At 41.4% G+C, this 22559-nt stretch overlaps 2 protein-coding genes across 8 annotated transcripts; both read left to right on the forward strand.

Annotated features, from left to right (window-relative positions):
* The first annotated feature begins 4392 nt into the window (after positions 1 to 4392).
* Positions 4393 to 21971, forward strand: kiss1rb (KISS1 receptor b). 4 transcript variants are annotated; one of them, XM_042100777.1, is made up of 8 exons: positions 4393 to 4499; positions 5205 to 5391; positions 6152 to 6245; positions 6704 to 6933; positions 7186 to 7310; positions 7465 to 7600; positions 20719 to 20957; positions 21526 to 21971. In XM_042100777.1, exons 3-8 carry the CDS (start codon positions 6181 to 6183, stop codon positions 21883 to 21885), a joined length of 1155 nt encoding a protein of 384 aa, XP_041956711.1. In that variant the 5' UTR covers positions 4393 to 4499; positions 5205 to 5391; positions 6152 to 6180; the 3' UTR covers positions 21886 to 21971. The 4 variants fall into 4 exon arrangements, with proteins under 4 accessions (XP_041956711.1, XP_041956715.1, XP_041956713.1 ...); XM_042100781.1 differs by having other exon boundaries at positions 4394 to 4499; positions 6152 to 6216; XM_042100779.1 differs by lacking the exon at positions 4393 to 4499 and having other exon boundaries at positions 5139 to 5391.
* Positions 10674 to 19026, forward strand: LOC121715257. Of its 4 annotated transcripts, XM_042100766.1 has the most exons (7): positions 10674 to 10846; positions 12442 to 12574; positions 14563 to 14780; positions 14895 to 15157; positions 15563 to 15965; positions 16070 to 16238; positions 18104 to 19026. In XM_042100766.1, the coding sequence occupies exons 3-7, from the start codon at positions 14570 to 14572 to the stop codon at positions 18231 to 18233; spliced, it is 1176 nt and encodes a 391-aa protein (XP_041956700.1). In that variant the 5' UTR covers positions 10674 to 10846; positions 12442 to 12574; positions 14563 to 14569; the 3' UTR covers positions 18234 to 19026. The 4 variants fall into 4 exon arrangements, with proteins under 4 accessions (XP_041956700.1, XP_041956696.1, XP_041956699.1 ...); XM_042100762.1 differs by having other exon boundaries at positions 14895 to 15965; XM_042100765.1 differs by lacking the exon at positions 14563 to 14780 and having other exon boundaries at positions 14895 to 15965.
* Positions 21972 to 22559: the final 588 nt, after the last annotated feature.

Genomic DNA, 22559 nt, shown 5'->3' on the forward strand with positions numbered 1-22559 from the left:
ACTTCCGCCCCTACAGAAAAATGCCTTCGTGCAGCCTTAACGATGATTTTAATCTTCTCACTTTTCTGTCAACGCTGTACAATTTATGACTTCAGCGAGAAATGCCAAGAATTTCACGCTATCCACTTGTATCCTTTCCTTACCTGTGGGCCAAGAGGTTTCCTTGCTACGCTGATATGAAACGTTATGACTTTGCCCCTGGGGTCCTGTTCCAGCTTTCCTTTTCCCATCCACTTTCTGAATAGCCTCTGCATAAGTAAGTTTCTCCTCTACCTTTACTCTTTGTACCTCAGCCGCTCTTTTGTGTGCTTGGCACCAGTGGCGGAACAAGTCAGAGCCAGGCCGGGGGCGGGGCACATGACCGGGCCCTTTATTAAACTCATCATAACATAATTTTACAACATAGGCTACACATGCCCGCAACAGCGGGTCTTACAAGCGTCAGCGCCACGGAGTGCAACTATGTAATTTTGAAGTCCATCGAACGTACATGAAGTGTAACCAAGAGAACAACAACAAAAACATTAGGCTACATGACCCCTAATAATAAAACAACAATAATACGCAGCACTATTTGAAGGGCATACGACGAGCCTTGCGCTCCACGAACTCGTCCACGATGCTCTGTGTATGTCCATTTTCTTTGCTCTCTCATTCTCTATGGTGGTTGTTATGGATCTTTAACTTGGAGAATGAGCGCTCAGGGGTTGCAACGGTGACGGGAAGAGTCAAAAATAAAAATATAGCTGCAAGCAGCAATGAGGGGGCCAAGCAGTCAGTTCAGCAGTCCAAATTTGTCATGTAACTCTGTTTCATCAATGCGGTTGCATCAGGTATATAGCATTAAGCAGTCACAGCAAGTTCCATGCCAAACAACCCAAGATTGGCTGAGTTACAAGGTAATTTCCTGTTTGGCGGCTTTGCCACCAACTTCGATTGGCTGTTACGGGCGAATGCTTTTGTCAATCGTTGTAGAAAATTAAACACTGATAAGGCATGGTCTGAAGAAGGTCTGTGCCAATTTTGGTGAAAATCAGATGAAATTTGTGACCTGTGAAAACATTTTAGTGTTTTTGATTAAATCCAATATGGTGGCCGAATCAATTATGTTGACATCACAAGTTGTCCTGGTTCAGCCTAAGGACACCCAAAAGTATTACCAGATACCACTAGTATGTTTTAATTCAAAACACATCAACAGCTACAGGCCAAAATGCATTTTCGCTAATTACAGCGCCCACTAGAGGTCAAAGGTCACCAGATGTTTTGAGTGCCCTACTGATGTGGTTATAAGTCCATGTACTAAGTTTGGTTATGACAGATGAAAGGGTTGCTGAGATATGAGCTCACTTCCTGTTTGGCGGCTTTGCTGCATATTTCGATTGGCTGTTACGGGTGAACGGTTTTAGTTCCAAAGACGAAAATCGATACCTTTTGTGCGGCTTGATCTAAAGATTATATGTACTAAGTTTCATGAAGATCGGACAAACTATGTGAGGCGTGACTTTTTAAAGGTTTTTGAAAAAATCCAAAACTCTGCTAGGTCCAAGGATTCCAACGATACCACATTTCTGACAATCGGGTCAACGGGTCAAAAGTTACGTGTCCAACATGTCCAACTTTGGCCTGTTGGTGGCGCTAGAGGGTTCGAGGAGCCAACATGAAACTTGGTGATATTAATCATTTGACTGTTCCCAATCAGTGTGCCAAATTTCAGAACTTTTTCTATGGGCTATGGGCTGCCATAGATTCCAATGGCGGAAGCGTAATAATAATAAATATAACCGCAAGCGGTGATTTACGGGGTCCAAGCAAAACGAACATGAGGTAGCATAGCTTTTTAGTTTTACATATGCTTTGATTGTTTGGGCCCAATTGTTCAAAAGAAACGTGATCGGATTTCGGTTATCGGATTTCAGTTACCGGATTTCGGCTATCGGATTGGATCAAATCTTGAAAATGGCTTGTACAAAGGGAAACAAGGATCCTGAAATTGGATTAGATCACATAATCTATTCTTGGTTTTGATCTGGATAAAACCTTCACTTTGTGTTGTTCAAAACTTTTGAGTTGGATTGAAATAAATTTTATGCATAAAATTAGGATAACCCCGTGCTGTAACGTTATAGTGTGCTAACCTCCACAACCTAATAGTATTCTAACAATACCCTATTCTAGTGTGCTAACCTCCACAACCCATCAGTATTCTAACAGTAGTATTCTAGTGCGCTAATCTCCACAACTCAATAGTATTCTAACAATACTCTATTCTACAGGACTATGCATTTGTCATGGATAAGATAAAGGGTCTGATAATGGAAGGCAGTGTTTCCCACAAAATGGAATTGTATTTGTGGTGGTAGGTGAAGGGGGGTTGGGGTGGGTTCTGTGTTGGAGTCAATAAGATGAACAGCCTATAATTATGCAGTTATACTTGCCTTGCACGACAAGTCCTGACAAGTAGCTGTAACGTTATAGTGTGCTAACCTCCACAACCCAACAGTATTCCTAACAGTATTCTATTCTAGTATGCTAACCTCCACAACCCAACAGAAGGAACTGTAGGGTGCGATGTGGGTCGAGGTAGAGTGAGTGTGTGGCGAGCAGGCAGAGCCTCGGTCAGAAGGCTCAATGGTATGGAGTGATGACACGGAGATGGCAGGTTTCGGTGCAACACAAGTGAACTTTATTTGAGTTTCAATTAATCTGTTCTTTACTTGTATGTGTGCTGCATCAAAGAGGAAACAAACAGAAAATGGAGTAATGAGTGAAATGGGGTAAATCAGTACCGATCCCAACTCACAAACAAACCAATTGACATTTGAACAATAAACTGAAATCATATGGCTATATAAGGTACAACTAAACAATACTTGACATCCCAAGTCAACCAACATCACCTAATCATCTCTCACATGGGACTCCAACACACCAAACCAACAAAGACCTTAACTTTACACATGATGGCAGAGCTACTCTACAAACTGATAAACATCAAAAAAGTCATAGTGAGGGTCATTAAAGTGATGACTTACGTTAACTCAAAGACGCACACAGAGCAGGACACGCTGGAGTGCTGGGTTGAGATGAACAAAAGAGTGAACTGAGAGCGAGCAAACAATTTATCCTGGTCTGAGCCCCTGCTCCGGAGCTACAGGGTTTCCCAGCAGGTAAACTGGGTGTGGTTAGGTGGCAGAGCCAAACAATCCTGCAATTTCTCCACAGCACTTTCACCTCAAGCCCTCCTTACTCTGACAGACTTTGGAAAGATTTGCAAAGATTTGGAAAAGATTTTTGACTACAGTCTCAGACCCTCTCACATCTAAAGACAAGTAGTAGAGTTTTAAGTCACAGACTATGATTTTGCAATGACTAGGGATCTTGCAGGGTCACTATTTACAAGACTGCAACACGATTCCTTTAAATTATTACCCATCGTGCAATAGATAACAGGAACTGAAAATTATAGCCTACTAAACTCAAAGTCGTATTTTCGTGTTTCTGCAGCATTGTTTCATGCGTGACATCCTTAACCGATACAGAGTTGTTTTGTCAAGTGGAAGACTAAATATGTATAAGAAATGACAAATATTATAAGAATAACAAATAATTATAGGCTACAACTGTGTCGGAGTCAATAAGATAAACAGCCTTTACAGTTATACTTGCCTTGCACTACAAGTCCATATTGACAAGTAGCTGTAATGTTATAGTGTGTTAACCTCCACAACCCAACAGCATTCTATTGTAGTATACTAACATCCACAACCCAACAGTATTCTAACACTAATGCTTCAAGTGGGATTTGAACTCTCAACCTAAGGATCACCAGTACAAGGCATTATCCCACTGAGCCACTGTCAATCCTACATGTTGGCCAGTCCTACATGTTGGGTTATGGGTAGTGGGGGGTACTGGTAACAATACTTGAAAATGTGAAGTTTCTAGGACTTACGGTTAATGGGAATATAGGTGATCTAGGAAAAATGGCCTAAGTGGTCTAACTTTATTGGCCTATATCTCTGAAATGGAACAAAATGGAACACTTCCAATTTCGTGCAGTTTTGACTATGTTAGGTCACAGATACCTGCGATTACAACACCTCATTTTTACTTTTTTGTGTTTAACTAGGTGGCGCTATACATGAAATGAGTGGTTATGGAATGGGTTGACATGGCCCTTTGAGATCAACATACAAATACAAAAAATGGTCCTCCTAAACCCTACGGTTCTCGAGATATTCACAGAAAACTGTGTCTGCCCTACCCTCCTTTCGGGGGGTCCAGTCCAGCGGGGGGGCTACAGATCAAAACGAAAACAGGAGGTTCCATGCTATCCATGTGGGGTTACATGCCCACCAAGTTTCGTGTACCCCGGTCTTACAGTGTCCCGGGAATCCTTGACGGAAATTTGGACATGCGAAAAAGAAAAAAGAAAAAAGAAAAAATCTGACTAAACCTGTATGACCAGGCGGATCCGCCTAGGAGTCTACTGCTGTGTGGGTAACGCCTTCCTGACATTGACCGTACTCATGATCTTCTCCTCCGCATTTGCCACATCGCTTTTCCCCCCTACAAATGGCTGCCACGTGCCCAAACTTCTGGCATTTAAAACATCGCAGTGGCGGTGGGATGTATGGACGAACTTGAAAGCTCATATACCCAACTCTAATCCTAATTGGCAGTACCTTCTCATCAAAAAAACAACAGAATGGAAAGACTCTCCTTTTTAACTTGTTCTCGGGTGTACATCAGCCTTCTACATTTGACCACATTTGCTCCTGACACATTTCTCAAAATATCCTCGCACGACAAGTCTGTGGACACTCCTGTTACTACTCCAAGCTGTAGTTTTTTACGCTCCCATTCAATACATCTCATTCATCCCAAGTAACTTAACCCGCTGTGTAATGTTGGAACACTCAATGATTAAGCTACCATCCCTTAATGGTGTAACCCCTTACTGTCCCTACAGCTTCATGAAGTGCTTTAGTTATTTTCAGGGGGTTGATTGAGCTAGGGGAATCGAACTGTACTTTTACCTTCAAGTCGATTTGCCTTGCCACTGGCTTTGCTTCGCTATCTTTATCTGACTCTATGAACATCATCATGACCTCGTTTGTTGTCTTTCTTCTTTCCATTCGTTTTTACCTGCCATTCCTGTTTTGAATTTCCCTCGTCTACTGCTTCCATCTCTACCACAGAATCTACATCACTTCCAAGAAAACTACCATCACTTCCCTCCGTCTCCACTCCATTACCCTCATCCAAGAGCTCGCCATTTGCGCCACTACTCTCTCCCCTTTCCCGAGGAGACCGACTCCGCTCCCGATGGTCTGTGCTGCGACGAGACATCCCACCCTCCTACCGGAAAACCACCTGCCTCCAATGGTATTGTTTTAGCCTACTGATTGACCTACATAGATTTCATCATCCAGGTTGACACATGGGTCCAGTAGGCCTAACAACTTTTTTCCTTAGGTTCTTCAACAGATCATTATATAATATTCCTGTAAAAACTAAAGAGCTAAAGATCATTATATAATATTCCTGTAAAAACTAAAGAGCTAAAGTATCTGGGCATAACGGTATGCAAGATCAAAAAAGGAGACGTCAGTAAATTTTGACCACCTGATAATCAATATTCAAAGAAAATTAAATTCTTGGTTACAGAGGGACCTTTTAATGGTAGGATTTTGGTGTCTAAACGAAGCATTATCCCGTGTTAGGCTATCTTGCTTACTTTATGAAGTCAAAAAAGGTCAACTTGTAGCCTAGCACACAGGTCAACAGGTGGGCAGTAGGCTAATTGACCATATCCCACTTTGTTGTTTTGTAGCCTAGTAGTCATCTCACCTCTCATTTCTCAATCGGTACTTTTCCACCACTGGAGTACCGGTCAGAAAGTGGTCTACCAGGTACAGTGGGAATGAGTTAATTTCTTGTTAACATGATTTCATGATTTTTCTTAAACTCTTGGTAGTAGTTTGTGTGCGTGTGTGTGTGTGTGTGTGGGGGGGGGGGGTGGTGTAGTCATATCTCTCTCCCTCCCTCTTGCTCACACACAAGTACATACTCAGACATAGTCTACACACCCCTCCTTTTTTGCCTGATGTGCAGCCTGATGCGGCTGCCGCTCTCCCCCGCTCAGTCAACAGGTGACAGAGCGATGGCACCTCCATGAACTGGAAAATCCGCAGATACGTCTGGATGAATGTAAGGACTTTAACTGGACACACTAATAGGTAAAATAATCCTATGTTTAACATGTGAATTTACCAACTTCATGTTGGGAAGATTAATCAGTGTATGGCAATGGGCTGAAGTCCAAGTTAGATTGATAGGCTAGCACTTTTTGCTCAAAAGCAATGTGGGTCAGTGATAGGCTAATATGAACAATGAATTGTGAGTATTGAGTAGAATCATCCAGATGAATAATGTATATAAAATGTGTAACTAAAATTGCAGTTCATTTTTATAGTTCTGTGGAGTTAAAATTCCATGAGTTCAATGAGACATAATTGAGACTGTCATTAATTTACATTGAAAGTGTTCCAAAGAATAGGCTATGTCTGAAATGTTAGTAGCCTACTCCATGTCATTGTGTGTGTGTGTGTGTGTGTGTGCACACGCGTGTGTTTGTGTGTGTGTGTGTGTGTGTGTGTGTGTACTGTATATGTTTGTGTAATGTGCATGAGTGTAGCATGGCTGAAAGCTTGAAGGTCACCAGCACAACTGGCGCACTGTGCAGCAGAGGTAATGGGGGTGCTGGATGTGATGATGTCCCTTTGCACCCACCTTTGTTGGTGGATGCCTGGTTGGTGCCCCTGTTCTTTGCTCTCATCATGCTCCTTGGACTCCTGGGTAACTCCCTTGTCATCTATGTAGTCGCTAAGCAACAACAGATGAAGACTGTCACCAATATTTACATAGGTATAGTCATCTGAGACACTAATGCATGTACAGTACATCTCTGTAGTCGCTGTAACATAGGAGCTCATCTAATTATTAATGCTGATTTATAATAGATTCTTGAGAGATCAGCAAACAAAATCTGAATGTAATGTTATCCATAGTGTTTTTGGTGAAGTCCTTATTTTTAATCTAAAGAGCAAGACAACATATTACATTTTTGCATGGTTGCGGAGAGTTTCTCAGCTCTGTTCTGTTATGTTTTGGTTGCAGTGAATCTGGCCACAACAGACATTCTGTTCCTAGTTTGTTGTGTGCCTTTCACGGCCACTCTTTACCCTCTGCCCAGCTGGGTATTTGGAGACTTCATGTGTCGGTTGGTCAACTATCTACAGCAGGTCAGCCAAACCCAAACACCTTGGATAGGTCCAAACACCTTCATACAAAATGCTCTTTTCGCCCTTTATACTTAACCAGTCCAAGCACTGGAAGTTTAGCTGTTGTTATGTGTCTTTATTACACATGAACACATACTACATCTGTGTCTGATAGGTGACAGCTCAGGCAACCTGCATCACTCTTTCTGCAATGAGTGTGGATCGCTTTTATGTGACAGTGTACCCTCTCCAGTCCCTCCACCACAGGACTCCACAGTTAGCCATGGCTGTCAGCATCTCCATATGGATAGGTAAGCAAATGTACACACACACACACACACAATTAATGAACTTCTAGACGTTCTACCATGTTGTACAGTATAAGGCATTAATGGATCTCGTGTTATAGACCTTTTCAACAATAAAAACAAAAACAATGCTGGAACGTTCTATTTGGTTCCCAAACTACTTCCTCTGCATTACAGTAAGTTATTACACGGTGCTGCAGAAAGTTCCATTCACATGAATGGGCCTTCCCAACGTTCGGGCCTATGTTAAATCTACATAAATCACCGGCAAAGTATATAATCACCGCTGTCCATGGCAACGGGTTGATTAACGTCTTTCATATCCCTCCGCAAGACGTCTGTTCGCTTATTGCAATGGAATTTCATTGAAAGGGAAAGTAAGCTAGTAAGACGTTGCCACGCAACACCTGAAACTGTCAAGTTCTATCTGTGTGGCGAACTATTTATTTTGTCAGCAGAAGACACGAAACGGTAGCAAAATAATTTTAAAGACCCATTGTGTTAGGTTTCTTTTCTCGTTTTGGCAAGTAGCCGTGTAATAAGCAGGATAATGTATTGTCCGCCGGTAATTATCAGAAAACTAGATGTACCGCAGAGCGGTACAAAATATGACCGCCGCCCAGTCCAGCACATTTTTTCCACAAAAAGAAATCACGCTGAAAGGCATATATGATTCTAATTGTCTCACTAAATTGCATTATCCACACTCAATTCTCACTGGTATCTGCTAGACAACAAGTACCAAAACATGATTAGTTCATAGATTTCACATGTAAAATTCATTTTATACAACCCCACCTCCATCTTGCCTGTTCATAATTCTGAGAAATTCTTGATTGTTTGTGTTATGTTTATGTTATGTGTGTGTGTGTGTGTGTGTGTGTGTGTGTGTGTGTGTGTGTGTGTGTGTGTGTGTGTGCGTGCTTGTGTGTACCTGCGTATGTGCCTGTGCATGCAAGCGTACATATGTCTACTGTGTGAGTATGTGTCATACGTATGATTACTGTGAATGTATGTGTGTGTGTGTGTGTGTATCTGTTTGTGCACATGTGTGCACATGAAATGGGTTAACATGACCCCTGGAGGCAAACATACGGAAAGAAATGGTCATCCTATGCCCTATGGTTCTCAAGATATTCACAGAGAACCGTGTCTGCCCTACCCTCCTTTCGGGGGGTCCAGTCCAGCGGGGGGGCTACAGATCAAAACGAAAAATGACGGTTCCATGCTATCCATGTGGGGGTACATGCCCACCAAGTTTTGTGTACCCCGGTCTTTCAGTGTCCCGGGAATCCTTGTTGGTGTACGGTCACTAAATGTACACATAAATTATTTTATTGTAAGGCCCCCCATGAACGAAAGTACACAAAACTTGGCATGCATTCGGAGGGTGTCATAATGATCCTACACTTTTAATTTCGTGCAGTTTTGACCTTGTCAGCCAGAGATATTGTGATGAAAACACCTAATTTTTTGCTTTTTAATTTTTAACTAGGTGGCGCTATACATGAAATAAGTGGTAATGGGATGGGTTGACATGCCCCCTTAAGACCAACATACATAAAAAAGGTGGACCTCCTAGGCCCTACGGTTCTCGAGATATTCACAGAAAACTGTCTCCGGCCACCTACAGGCCAGTTGGTGTATAGTAACATAAATTAATGTATTGTGTGGCCCCCCATGAACGGAATTCCACAAAACTTGGCGTGCATACAGAGGGTGTCATAATGATCCTACACTTCCAATTTCGTGCAGTTTTGACTATGTTAGGTCACAGATACCTGCGATTACAACACCTCATTTTTACTTTTTTGTGTTTAACTAGGTGGCGCTATACATGAAATGAGTGGTTATGGAATGGGTTGACATGGCCCTTTGAGATCAACATACAAAAACAAAAAATGGTCCTCCTAAACCCTACGGTTTTCGAGATATTCACAGAAAACTGTGTCTGCCCTACCCTCCTTTCGGGGTGTCCAGTCCAGCGGGGGGGCTACAGATCAAAACGAAAAATTATGGTTCCATGCTATCCATGTGGGGTTACATGTCCACCAAGTTTCGTGTACCCAGGTCTTTCAGTGTCCCGGGAATCATTGACGGAAATTTGGGCATGCGAAAAAGAAAAAAGAAAAAAAATCTGACTAAACCTACACTGTAAAAAATGACCGTGAAATGTACATAAAAACTATGTGAAATCCCTACAGAAAAGTATTGTAAACCCAAAAACATATATTTTTTGTTTAACTCACAGTGAACTTTTGTAAACTATTAAACAGAATATTTTTTTATATTTACAACAATAACATGTGATTATAATCAAATTTATTTGTTAAAACTACATATATTGCTATCAAAAACTGAGAAATACTGTAATACTCATAACAAAATAATTGTGTTAATTTGACATGTAAATATTGTTAAAATTATACTTTTAGTCAGTTGTTTTTAAAAATACAAACAATATATGTAAGCCACTTTACACGTTTATGCTGTACTTTTGATATGATTGATGAATGATGCAAATTGAGGTAATAAAAATGTTTTCACAAAATATATCTAAAAATATAGGCCACAATTAGCCTATAATAACATTGTTTTTTATAATTTAGGCTATTTGTAGCATATTGTGTAGTGTGTTTGTAAGAAATTAATTTTTGAGCATTGTGTCATTATCACAGGCTAAACAACCAAACATGCCTTCACTAACATTTGTTTATGATTTATTTGTAGCCTATAGCCTACTGTATTTATAGAGTGTGTGTAATGAATTAAAATTATTGATATATGCAAAGTAAACCTCTGTTCAGTCCTAACCATAATTTTGTATGTTTTTAGTCTTTAGATTTTAATGTGATACTTAGCCTAGGCCTACTAATTTGAGCACATTGTCACAGGTTAAACAGTGCCTCCTTAGCCACAGACTTGTAGGCCTTGTACTCTCATTGTGCACTGTGTCCGCCTAATTTTGAATTTCATAGTGAGCAACTGAAGCTCCTCTCTGAATGGATAATGACGTGAGGACGTGAGGGCGGGAGAAGCGGGAGAAGCACGAGCTCCTTGTTCAAGGCTGCAGCTGACGTCATTAACGAGCGAGCTAGAGCGGCGCTTGCTGGAGAGAAAACAGGAGCAGGGCAAAAGTCTTCGGACCACGTCTTTGACATTTGAATTTTTTAGGATAAATCCACGATTTTAACACACGTTTTTTGGAGGGTCTACTGCTGTTCAATCAGAAAAAGAACAATTGGCACGGTAAGCTTCACATTTAGCCTACTTTTTTCGAGAACAAGTGTGCTGAAAGCACATGGTGTAAACTAGCACCAGTTGATATTTAAGATCAGTAACGTTAGCTACTAGCTAGCTAGCTTGATTAAAGTGTGATAACTTAGTAGTTCAGCTAAAAAGCACAGACAATCACTTCAAATCCTAAAAATGATCACCTGCGTTTTTTGTAAAAAGAAATTGTATACATTAAGAGGCTATGTACTACATTGCAGAGTGCATAGAAATGAGCCACGTTGTCTTTTCAAATGTGTGGGCGCCAACTGTAGTCAAACATTTACGACTTACTCAGCTTTCAAGGGCCATTTTTATCGTGTGCACAATGCACCTGCATCGCAAACTGCTCCTACAGCCGTTGTTGCGGATTTGAAATGTGCAGTTTCATTATGTGTCCGCCATTTTCACACTGTGAAAGAGCTAGTGTCTCACTTAAATGATCATATCGGAGAGGGCAGGTCTGTGTCGTGTCCAGTAAGTGGTTGTAAGCATGTGTTTACAAAAAAGTCATCATTTACTTCTCACATGTGTAGGAAGCATAAAGCATGCTCCCCTGATAGTATTGATGACATGTACAGGGAAACTCGTCCTCAGCCCCCAGATGTCATTGCCAGTACAGATGATTTAGAAAACACACATGAAGCCATGCCAACATCTAGTGCGGCCAGTGATATGCCAGAGAATGATAGTCAGTCTTATCTCAGAAACATGTGTCTCTTTTACCTTAAACTGCAAGGACAGCTGCTTATTCCTGCCTCTACTATACAAACTATTGTTGAGGAAATGCAAAATGTGCACGAGTTAGGTCAAGCCTACACAATAACTAAAGTATGTTCTTTATTAAAAAATGAGATGAGCCTATCTGATGAAGCAGTCACTAAAATCTGTGACTGCATTAAAGAGGCAGATTTGTTCTCTGCCTGTCATCAGGGACACTTAAGAACAACATACTTCAGAAATCAGACATTCGCAAAGATGTTTAAATACACAGAACCCCAGAAAGTGGCATTGGGAATGGATGAAAACATGACACAAAAATGTGCTTACTACATACCAGTGGCAGAAACTCTAAAGAGCTTTTTACAGTCACATTTAGGGAGGAATGCACAGTCACAACAGTTTGGAGATCCTGATGCAGAGGTTTTTACAGATTTATATGATGGACAAAATTTCAAATGTCACCAGTTCTTTAATGAAAACCCTGAAAGCCTCAAACTGATTTTGTACCAAGATTCATTTGAAATTGTGAATCCCCTGGGTTCTGCGAAAAAGACACACAAAGTTCTTGCAGTCTATCTTTCATTAGCAAATTTACCCATTCATTTGCGTTCAAATACTGATAATATGTTTTTAGTCTTGTTGTGTGTTGAGAATGACCTTAAGCGTTTTGGAATAGCCAAAGTTTTCTCAGAGTTGTTGGCAGATCTGAAATCCTTGGAGACAGACGGAATAAATGTAGATGGAGAAACAGTAAAAGGGGGTCTTTACTGCATTGCTGGGGATAACTTGGGTTCTCATTGCATAGGTGGGTTTACAGAGAACTTCAGCCGCTCTCAATATTTTTGCAGGTACTGTGAAATCTCAAGAAGTGAGTTTGAGGCTGATCCGAATGCCTGTGGTCCTCCACGCACCCCAGAGACATATGACGCGGCGGTTGCTGATCTCCAGGCTGACAACATCCAAGGCGTCAGAGGAATAAAGGTAAACTCTATCTTTAACACCCTTGAGTCTTTTCACGTATGCCAGCCTGGTCTCCCGCCTTGTTTAGGTCATGACCTCTTTGAAGGAGTCATGTCATATGATCTAGCACTGTACTTAAAGAACATTATAAAAAAGAAAAAATGGTTCACATACTCACTCTTAAACAGGCGCATCAAACAGTTTAGGTACAAAGGATCTGAAGCACTCACAAAGCCATGTGCTGTCAAGCCTGACGGAGCCAAGTTATCAGGGCAAGCCATTCAAAACTGGAACCTTTTGAGATTGCTACCAGTTTTGATCAGTGACAAAGTGCAAAACCATGAGGATGAAGTATGGCAGTTAGCTCTCCAGCTAAAAGACATTGTGGAACTTATTTGTGCTCAGAACATTTCCTTGTCACAGATAGCATATCTTGACAACTTGATCCAAGAATATTTGGAGTTAAGAAAGATGTTGTTTCCTGAAATTCAACTTAAACCCAAGCACCACTATTTGCGCCATTATTCAGCACTGTTGTTGAAATTTGGTCCATTGATAAGGCTGTGGACGCTAAGGTTTGAAAGTAAACACAGCTATTTTAAAAGATGTGCCAGACACTTGAAAAACTTCAAAAACATTTGTCTAACTTTGTCAGAGCGTCATCAGATGTATCAGGCATATCTTTTAGCTGGGCAAGAATGCAGTAAACTACTGCAAGTGAAGGACAGCTGTGCGTTTTATCTCAACCTCTACAGTGACACTATTAAACATGCAGTCAGGGAGTTGGCCATTTCAGAAAGCAATACCACAGTCACCACAGACATTCAGTACAAGGGCACTGCATATAAAAAAGGACAGTTTCTTGTGTACAGAAATGATGAGTATATGGAGTTTGGTGAACTTCTACTCATCTTGATTCAAAATGACACATCTGTGTATGTTTTGATGGATATCCACAAAGGCATCTTCCTCTCAGAATACCATCTGTATTCTGTGACGAAGGACAGTCTTGGGTTGCAGTGTATGAACATTAATGACCTGCCCGATTTCTATCCTTTGGTATCATACATTCTTGATGGATACCAGGTCATTCCATTAAAACACAGCATTGTGGCAAAATAAAGTCCAATTAAAGGACAATTCCGGTGCAAAATGAACCTAGGGGTTAATAACACATGTGTACCGAGTTCGTCCGTTCTCTGGGATATGTTTTCATGCTAATCGAATGTGACCAGTTTTACCACAAACCGCTAATAAGTGTTTAACACTGGTCTTCGGGGCACACGCAAAGTAAAAAGAAATCGCTATTTCTATACCACTGACAAGGCTCAAAATAGCGCCACACTTCAATGATAGCATAATGGGGGGCCCTATATGTAAACCGAAGCATTGAGAACTTTGTAAGTGTACAGACAGTTTAATAAAAAGATCGGTTATGTTTCTAAACTTTCACGTATACAAGCGGGCGACATCTTGGAAAAACAGTCACGTGACCGTTCAGCTTGCGTTGCTCCAGTCCAGCGTCGTGCAACGTGAGCTGAATTGTCACGTGACTTGTTTTCCCAAGATGGAGCCAGCCTGAATACGTGAGCGGTATGGTTTCTAAACTATCTTTTTAATAAACTGTCTGTACACTTACAAAGTTCTCAAAGCTTCGGTTTACATGTAGGGCCCCTCATTATGTTACCGTGGAAGTGTGATGCTATTTTGAGCCTTGTCAGTGGTATAGAAATAGCGATTTCTTTTTACTTTGCGTGTGCCCTGAAGACCAGCATTAAATGCTTATTAGCGGTTTGTTGTAAAACTGGTCACATTCGATTAGCATGAAAACATATCCCAGAGAATAGACTAATTCGGTACACATGTGTTATTAACCCCTAGGTTCATTTTGCGCCGGAATTGTCCTTTAAAGTTCACTTAATTCTCACTGTAAATAGTTTGACATTAATATAAGTGTTACTAATATATGTATGTATATTTTCCTGTTCTGTTTGGCATTTCTTCTTCAGTGGAAATATGGGTGACTCAGAGCGAACCTTCCTAGATGTTGCCATTATGGAAGCCCTACCAGAACTTCCAGCGGTGAACAAAAACATCCTGGAGGAGCACTTACAGTCCATTGGAGTCGAGACCTCTGAGGATCTACGCTTTGTAACAGAGGCAGATTTAATGACCGGACTAAGACCTGTGCAAGCCAGAAAGCTTATTTCTATTTGGAAACAGAAATGTGAGTAAAAACACCACATAACACACAACCATTCAAAATCCAAAGCAGACATGGACATTGTGTAATACAGTGTACAGTGTGATTCATTATCTTATTTTTTTTTGTCATTTAAAGACCAAACTCCCGAGAACAGCTCAGGACAGCTATCATCTGTGGAATCGCTGTCATCGCTCTCTCTTTCACCCAGAAGTTCAACGTCAACCTCATCCAGCAGCTCAGGACTCGACACACAGGGGGACGACAGCTTTGAAGTTCCATGGGGGAAAATGCCAGAGGAAGTGATGGATTCTCTGGAGAGGGGAAAAAGGCCAGGCCCAAGACTGAGGAGGCAAATGATCCGGATTGTTGTGACTGAGATGATGGAAAAAAGCCCTCATGTAGGTAAAAAGCATTCAACTGACGTTGCAAAAAAAATGGTGGCAAAATATCCCAGTTCTCTGCAAGATGTAATAGAGGGCGATATTGTTGGAACAGGCTACCATTCGATTGTCAAACAGTTGCAAAACAGAATTGAAAATGTGAGGCGCACTTCAACACCCAAAATAAGAAAAAGAAAACATCAGACTGATGTCTCAGACCACACAGACGAGATCCCATTAGAAGAGAGAGCAGCAATGCAGGACACTTATGGATGTGTTAAATGGAATGTAAAATTCCTGCCCCTTGAAGAAACTCAAGAGAGCCAGCAGCAAAAGATGGAAAAACTCAAAGTGATGTTCCAACAGTCTGATGCCAATTCAGAGGAGGTAAAATGTCTAATGAAGTCCACTTTTTACACACAGCGTCAACATGTCAACCAGGGAAAAAGTATCAAATGCCTTAGAGAGGAGTGGCCATTTTGGTTTGATGAACTTGGCATGTCGATCCACTTCAAGGAACTCACTGGGATTGACCTCAAAGAGACATTCACACGGAATTTGGATTTGAAGGGAAAAAGGCTGCTCGACTACATGACCACAGTTTGTGTCAACAAGAGCAAGAGGTTCCTTCAGAATTATGCAAGGCTTCAGAGGATGCGGGGACCGCAGAGTGGCTGCTCAGATGATGTGATCGAGATGATCCTGCTTCTGCTAAGCTACTTTGATGAGAAGGAGGAGTCCATGTTCTTCCATGTAGAAGATACATGTCTGGTAGAAGAGGTCCAACTGGAGCAAGTACCTCTGACACCCACTATTATTGTCTGTGGTAAGTCTGTTTCATATCTCACTATTTTTAATTGCGCTGTTTATAGAATTTGTCATGTGAGTGCAACGCTTATTAATGTAACCTATTAAATAATTTGCTCATAGGACAGTCCTGCTATTCCTCAACAAGGTACATGCTGAGTCTGGATCGGAACCTTATCAACACAAACATCTCCTCCTTCATTTCTGCCCTGTGCCTCATGTTCGGGAGCTACTACTGTTTTAACATCCATTATTCATCTGAGCTGGCTTCAACCCTGGAGTTTCTTCAAAGGTGAGTAAACTTGGCTTACTAATTTCTCAGACCTGGAGTCTGGTTCTGAGGTCCCGGTCTTAATCTGGACCTTAAAGGGATGTTCCACCATTTGGGGAATTACACTCATTTTCAACCTGCCCTTGAGTTAAACTGTTGATTTTTGCCTTTCTCAAGTTCATCCAGCCGTTCTCAGAGTCTGGCGACACCTTTTTTTAGCTCCAGCCTAGCATAGATAATTGAATCAGAGTAGACCATTAGCATCTCGCCTGCTAGCATCATGTTTAAAAGTGACTAAGATTTCCGGTAATTTTCCTATTTAAAACTGGTCTTTTCTCAAGTTAGAGAGTGTAATAAGACTAATAGAAAATGAAACATGCGATTTTCTAGGCTGATTTGACATGGAACTATACTCTCATTGAGGCGTGATAATCCAGTCACTAACCAATTTATCTGCTGCAGCTCAACCTTGTTGGAAGGTGCTGCATGATATTGTGCTGCTGCGCCCATGGTGTTCCTTGATTATTACGCTGGAATGAGAGTATAGTTCCAAGCCTAGAAAATCGCCATGTTTCATTTTCCATTGGTCTTATTACAATTTCTTGAATTTCCCCTGGGGATCAATAAAGTATCTATCTATCTATCTATCTTCTAACTTGAGAGGACATACGTTTTAAATAGGAAAATTACCGGAAATCTTAATCGCTTTTAAACGGGATGCTAGGAGGCGAGATGCTAATGGTCTAATCCGATTCAATGATCTATGCTAGGCTGGAGCTAAAAGTGGTATTGCCAGACTCGGAGAACGGCTGGATGAACTGGAGAAAGGTAAAAATCAATTGTTTAACTCAAGGGGAAGTGGAAAATGAGTAATTCCCCAAATGGTGGAATATCCCTTTAAAGGAATTATCCGGAGTAAAATGCACTTTAGAATTTACGGATGATTGGGAGTACATACGTTGAGTTGACATCAAAATCATGTCATTCGGATGTGATTTGAGAAAGTTCGATTTTACCGTTTTTAGTCAAAACTCGTTAGCCTGGAAGTGACCCGGGCATGTCATTTCGCCGCTACAAAATGCTATTTTTATACCTCTTCTACAGTTCCAAACAACATTACACTTTTGGCTTTCGGTTTGGCTTTAGGGACCCTCTACTCACTACCACGTAAGTGTAATGTTTGGAACTGTAGAAGAGGTATAAAAATAGCGTTTTGTAGCGGCGAAATGACATGCCCGGGTCACTTCCAGGCTAACGAGTTTTGACTAAAAACGGTAAAATCGAACTTTCTCAAAACACATCCAAATGACATGATTTTGATGTCAACTCAATGTTTGTACTCCCAATCATCTGTAAATTGATCTAAAGTGCATTTTACTCCAGATAATTCCTTTAAAGGAACATGCCACAGTTTTATACAATGGGTTTATTCAAAAATCCCTAATTACATCTTGTGTCCTCCGTCTTCACGAGTTCAAATGGCAATGCAGATTAAGAGGAGGTGATCTCCTGGGCAGGTATTGACTTGGGACTATATTGGGGCAAAGCACAGGTGAAGCACTGCTACTTGGGCGCAGAGATATCATGCTACACATAAGTACTTTTCTCACTCGCTACAGCAAGGACAATCTCTGCGTCCAAGTAGCAGTGCTTCCCAATTTCATAAAACGGTGGAGTGTTCCTTTAACTAAGGCCGGGACTCAAGACTGAGAGTCAGACCCAGACTAAGAGCCGGACTCAAGCTGACTCTCGGCCTCGCCTCTTGGTGTGGCCTGAGTCTCGGTCTTGGTCTGGCTCTTGAGTCTCGGCCGGGCTCGGACCCGGATTCAGACTTTTTTTTTTTTTTACTGATCAATTAAAATGCTTAATATGCTTTTATTCTACAGGTGTTTTTTCTTGATAAACCCAGAAAAAGGAACCAAAGTAGAGAACAAAAACTCCAAGCGTCATCTCAACTTGAACCCTCGCGTCCTCACCCTGATACAGGAACTCTCTGATCACGAGTGGTGTGCCTAAATATGGACTCTTTCTGTGGACTCTGACTGTTTGTTTGAGAAGAGGTACTGTTAGTCTTTGCTATGTTTAAATCCATGATGTGTATTATGGTAATTAAGGCACAATATGTAAGTTTTATTTTAAAGTCTTCAAGGTGCACTATGTAACTTCTGGTAGAGGGTCTGCCATCTTCTTGTTTCATGAAGATCTTATACTTTGCAGGAATGTTCCAAAGTATGGTATAAAACTTATTTACCTTTCATTTATTCAATTAGAGCTGTTTTTATTGCAAAAAATACCTTAACAAACTGTGAGGGGGCTCACCTCTCCACAGATCTGATCTGTAATTTGGCCTGTTGGCATCACCTGATTGTCTCCATGGAGATATAGTTTTATGCCATACTGTGGAACATTCCAGACAGGGAGAGTGTAGTGTTGTTGTTATGCACCTGGCACTTAAACTTTGTGTGACAGAAATATGTTCAGATTTAAAGAGGTTAATGTCCAGATTTAGAGAGGCTTGTCTTCTGGATTATTTCAACTTGGATTCAGTCAAGGTTAAAAGAACCATTACATGTAGGTTCTTTGCATGTTGTTTGTATACGTTGAAAAGAAAACACATCCAACTGTTTTATGGCGTACTGTGGAACATTCCAGACAGGGAGAGTGTGGGCTGTTGTTGTGCGCCTGGCACTTAAAGGAGAATTCCGGTGTGATATTGACCTAAAGTGTATCGAAACATGATACCGAGTGTGAACGTATGTCTCATAGCCCATCTCGGCTTGTTCCCTGCACTCCAAAATCTGGCGCTAGTTAGCCGATGCTACCAACAACTTTTTCAGTAGTGGTGCTTCGGCATCGGGCTAGCCATGCAAATAAATCACTGTTTTACACCCATTTACGAGGCTCAATGTATCTCCACACTTCATTGGTAGACTTCCGAGGGCCCTGACATTTAAAACGAGACATTGAGAACTTTGAAAAAGCACTGGTAGTTTACTTACAAGACGATTTATACAGACAGTATCTTCACGAAGTTTAGCGTTTGCAGCCATCTTGAATTTAGTCACGATAAGTCGAGCAACGAGTAAGAATGAACAGGTATGATAAGGGATCAGATTCCAAAAATAATTCAGTGGAAATGCATGGATTCCAGTTGCTGCTACTGGAAGAAACTGGAATCCATGCATTTCCACTGAATTATTTTTGGAATCTGATCCCTTATCATACCTGTTCATTCTTACTCATTGCTCGACTTATCGTGACTAAATTCAAGATGGCTGCAAACGTTAAACTTCGTGAAGATACTGTCTGTATAAATCGTCTTGTAAGTAAACTACCAGTGCTTTTTCAAAGTTCTCAATGTCTCGTTTTAAATGTCAGGGCCCTAGGAAGTCTACCAATGAAGTGTGGAGATACATTGAGCCTCGTAAATGGGTGTAAAACAGTGATTTATTTGCATGGCTAGCCCGATGCCGAAGCACCACTACTGAAAAAGTTGTTGGTAGCATCGGCTAACTAGCGCCAGATTTTGGAGTGCAGGGGACAAGTCGAGATGGGCTATGAGACATACGTTCACACTCGGTATCATGTTTCAATACACTTTAGGTCAATATCACACCGGAATTCTCCTTTAAACTTTGTTAATTGATTCAGTTGAGCTAAAAGAACCATTACATGTAGCTTCTTTGCATGTTGTATGTTAAAAAAAATGCATCGAATTGTTTACAACTATTGACGATGGCTGTTAAATAAAATTCCCAAAAGTGACATTTTCCTCTTATCTTTTCTTAAGCTGTGTATTTACATGTTTTGGTGTAGGCTTAGAATTCATTTTGCAGGTTTATAAGTAAATTTTACATTATAACTTGATTATTAAAACATAAAAATATAGCATATTATGAATAGATTTTATGTATAATATACAGAACAACTCCATTTAAAATGCAAAGTTTTACTGTTGCACTACCATTTTAAACTATTTCTTTGTTTGATATTTCCCTGTAAATTTGATCATTTATTGATGCACAATAAGCAATTATCACATGTGAAAAATACAGGGAATGGTCTATTTATATACATCACAGTTATGCGAAATTAACAAAAAAACATTGTAGACTTAACAGTTTTTAATGGGATTCATCCGTTCATTCATTCATTGTAAATCAATTTACATATTTTGTCAGTAAAGTTATTTACTGTGCTGCTGTATTTTTTACAGGAATACTCTGGTAACCACAGCTGCCAGCATTTTCCTGTAAAAACTACAGGTTTTTTTTTACAGTGTATATGACCGCCGCTTCGCTGCGCGGCGGTCATAATAAGTCCCGACAGGGAGAACAGAACCCCGACACGCAGCGGATAATTACCGGCGGACAATACATTATCCCTTACATAACATATGGAATGTTAAAACGGAAGCCTTGTGGGGCCAACTATGATGCTGATAATGGAACTCCCTTGAAAGGGTCTATAGTGATGTGGCCTCATGCTGTGGCCCCGTCAGGTTCCCTGCTGCTGTCTGTGCCAGTGGCTGTGTACCAGCGTCTAGAGCCAGGCTACTGGTTTGGCCCACAGACGTACTGCACTGAAGCCTTCCCTTCCCCAAGCCTCCAAAGGACCTTCATCCTCTACACCTTCCTGGCGGTCTACCTGCTGCCGCTGGTCACCATTTGTTTCTGCTATGCCTGCATGCTTAAACGTATGGGCCGCCCCAGTGTGGAGCCAACGGACAACAACTACCAGGTCTGAGCCATTCCAGTATCAGTTTTAACATCAAACATCAAAATATGTATCATCTTCATCATCATCATCATCATCATCATGATGGAGGTATTAGTTTCCAGATGATGATCTGATTCAACTCTTGTCAAGTGTTGATGTTGTAGCAGAGTGCTAGAGGATTACGGTGTGCTGTACATATGATGGAATCTTTGTGATTGCGATCCACATGATGATGTGATAGGTTTGAAGTGTCCCACATGATGGTGTTGTCTTGTTTTTGCGTATCCATGTTTGTGTGTATTTTACGGTGTCACACATGGCGAGTCATATGGGTGGGATTTCAGATTTGTAGTGTATCAAACTGTGTTTGAGACTTTATTTGTATCACTCTATACATCTACAATTGAGCTGCTTGTTCATGGTTTCCTGTGTCATCTTGCCTTCTTCACCACCTGCTGATGTGTGTGTGTGTGTGTGTGTGTGTGTGTGTGCATATGTATGTATGTGTGTGTGTGTGTGTGTGTGTGTGTGTGTGTGTGTGTGTGTGTGTGTATGTATGTATGTACGTGTGCCATACCTTTAATTTCAGGTCCATGTGCAGTATGAGCACTCAGAGGCGGTGCGTTCGCGGGTCTCCCGCATGGTGGTGGTGATGGTGTTGCTCTTCACCATTTGTTGGGGGCCCATCCAAGTGCTGCTGCTCCTGCAGTCTCTGCACCCGGCTGCCCCACTACGCAGCTACACCCTCTACAAGCTGAAGATCTGGGCTCACTGCATGTCTTACGCCAGCTCGGCCCTCAACCCGCTACTCTATGCCTTCATGGGGGCCAACTTCAGACGGGCTTTCAGGGGCGCCTTCCCTGCTGCGTTCAAACGCGCTCGCCGCCGGACACAGCCACTCACTGACCCCACACACGCTGAGCTGAACTTCCTTTCATCTGGACCCTGAGACTCTCTCTCTTTCTCTCTCTAGCTCTCTCTCACTCTCTCTCACTGTCCCTCTCATGCTCCCATATAAAAACAGTGATTTTGTGATATGTGTGGTAAGAGAGATATCTAATGCACACTGACACACACTCACTTTGACAGACATACTCACACGACTCCTCTGCATATAGCCTTTAATCAGAGGTTAATTTTTGCCATGTGACCTTTTCTCTCTCGGTGGTGTCACATGTCTTTGCTGGCTCACGACTGTTTCACTGAGTTTGTTGTCGCGTGTTACCTCATGCATACCGTCCACTCTGTACTTAATTCATCACATGAGACACATTATGGGCAACGCAAAGGAGAGATGGACACACAAAACATCCAACAAAACGCAAATGTCAACTTAAAGGCTGTATCAGCGATAACAGGGATACGCCACTTCTGTTGATGTTCAAACAAAACAGAGAGCGAGCGAGCTACTCCCTCCCTCTCCTGAACGCGCATCTCGTCGGTTATTTGTTGAAACACTTTATTTTGCCTTTGAGGGGTTGCCAACCCTTGTTGGTAGCATTTTTTTGACGGCCTGCTTATGGGGCAGGCAGCTAGCATAAGCTGTGATTATTTATGTTGGCCTTTTTTGGGCCTGAAATCGCTGATACAACCTTTAAGCATCCTGTATTCCCTGCATCTAGT

Source organism: Alosa sapidissima, chromosome 8 (genome assembly GCF_018492685.1).
Source record: "Alosa sapidissima isolate fAloSap1 chromosome 8, fAloSap1.pri, whole genome shotgun sequence".
Taxonomy (NCBI): Eukaryota; Metazoa; Chordata; class Actinopteri; order Clupeiformes; family Clupeidae; genus Alosa; species Alosa sapidissima.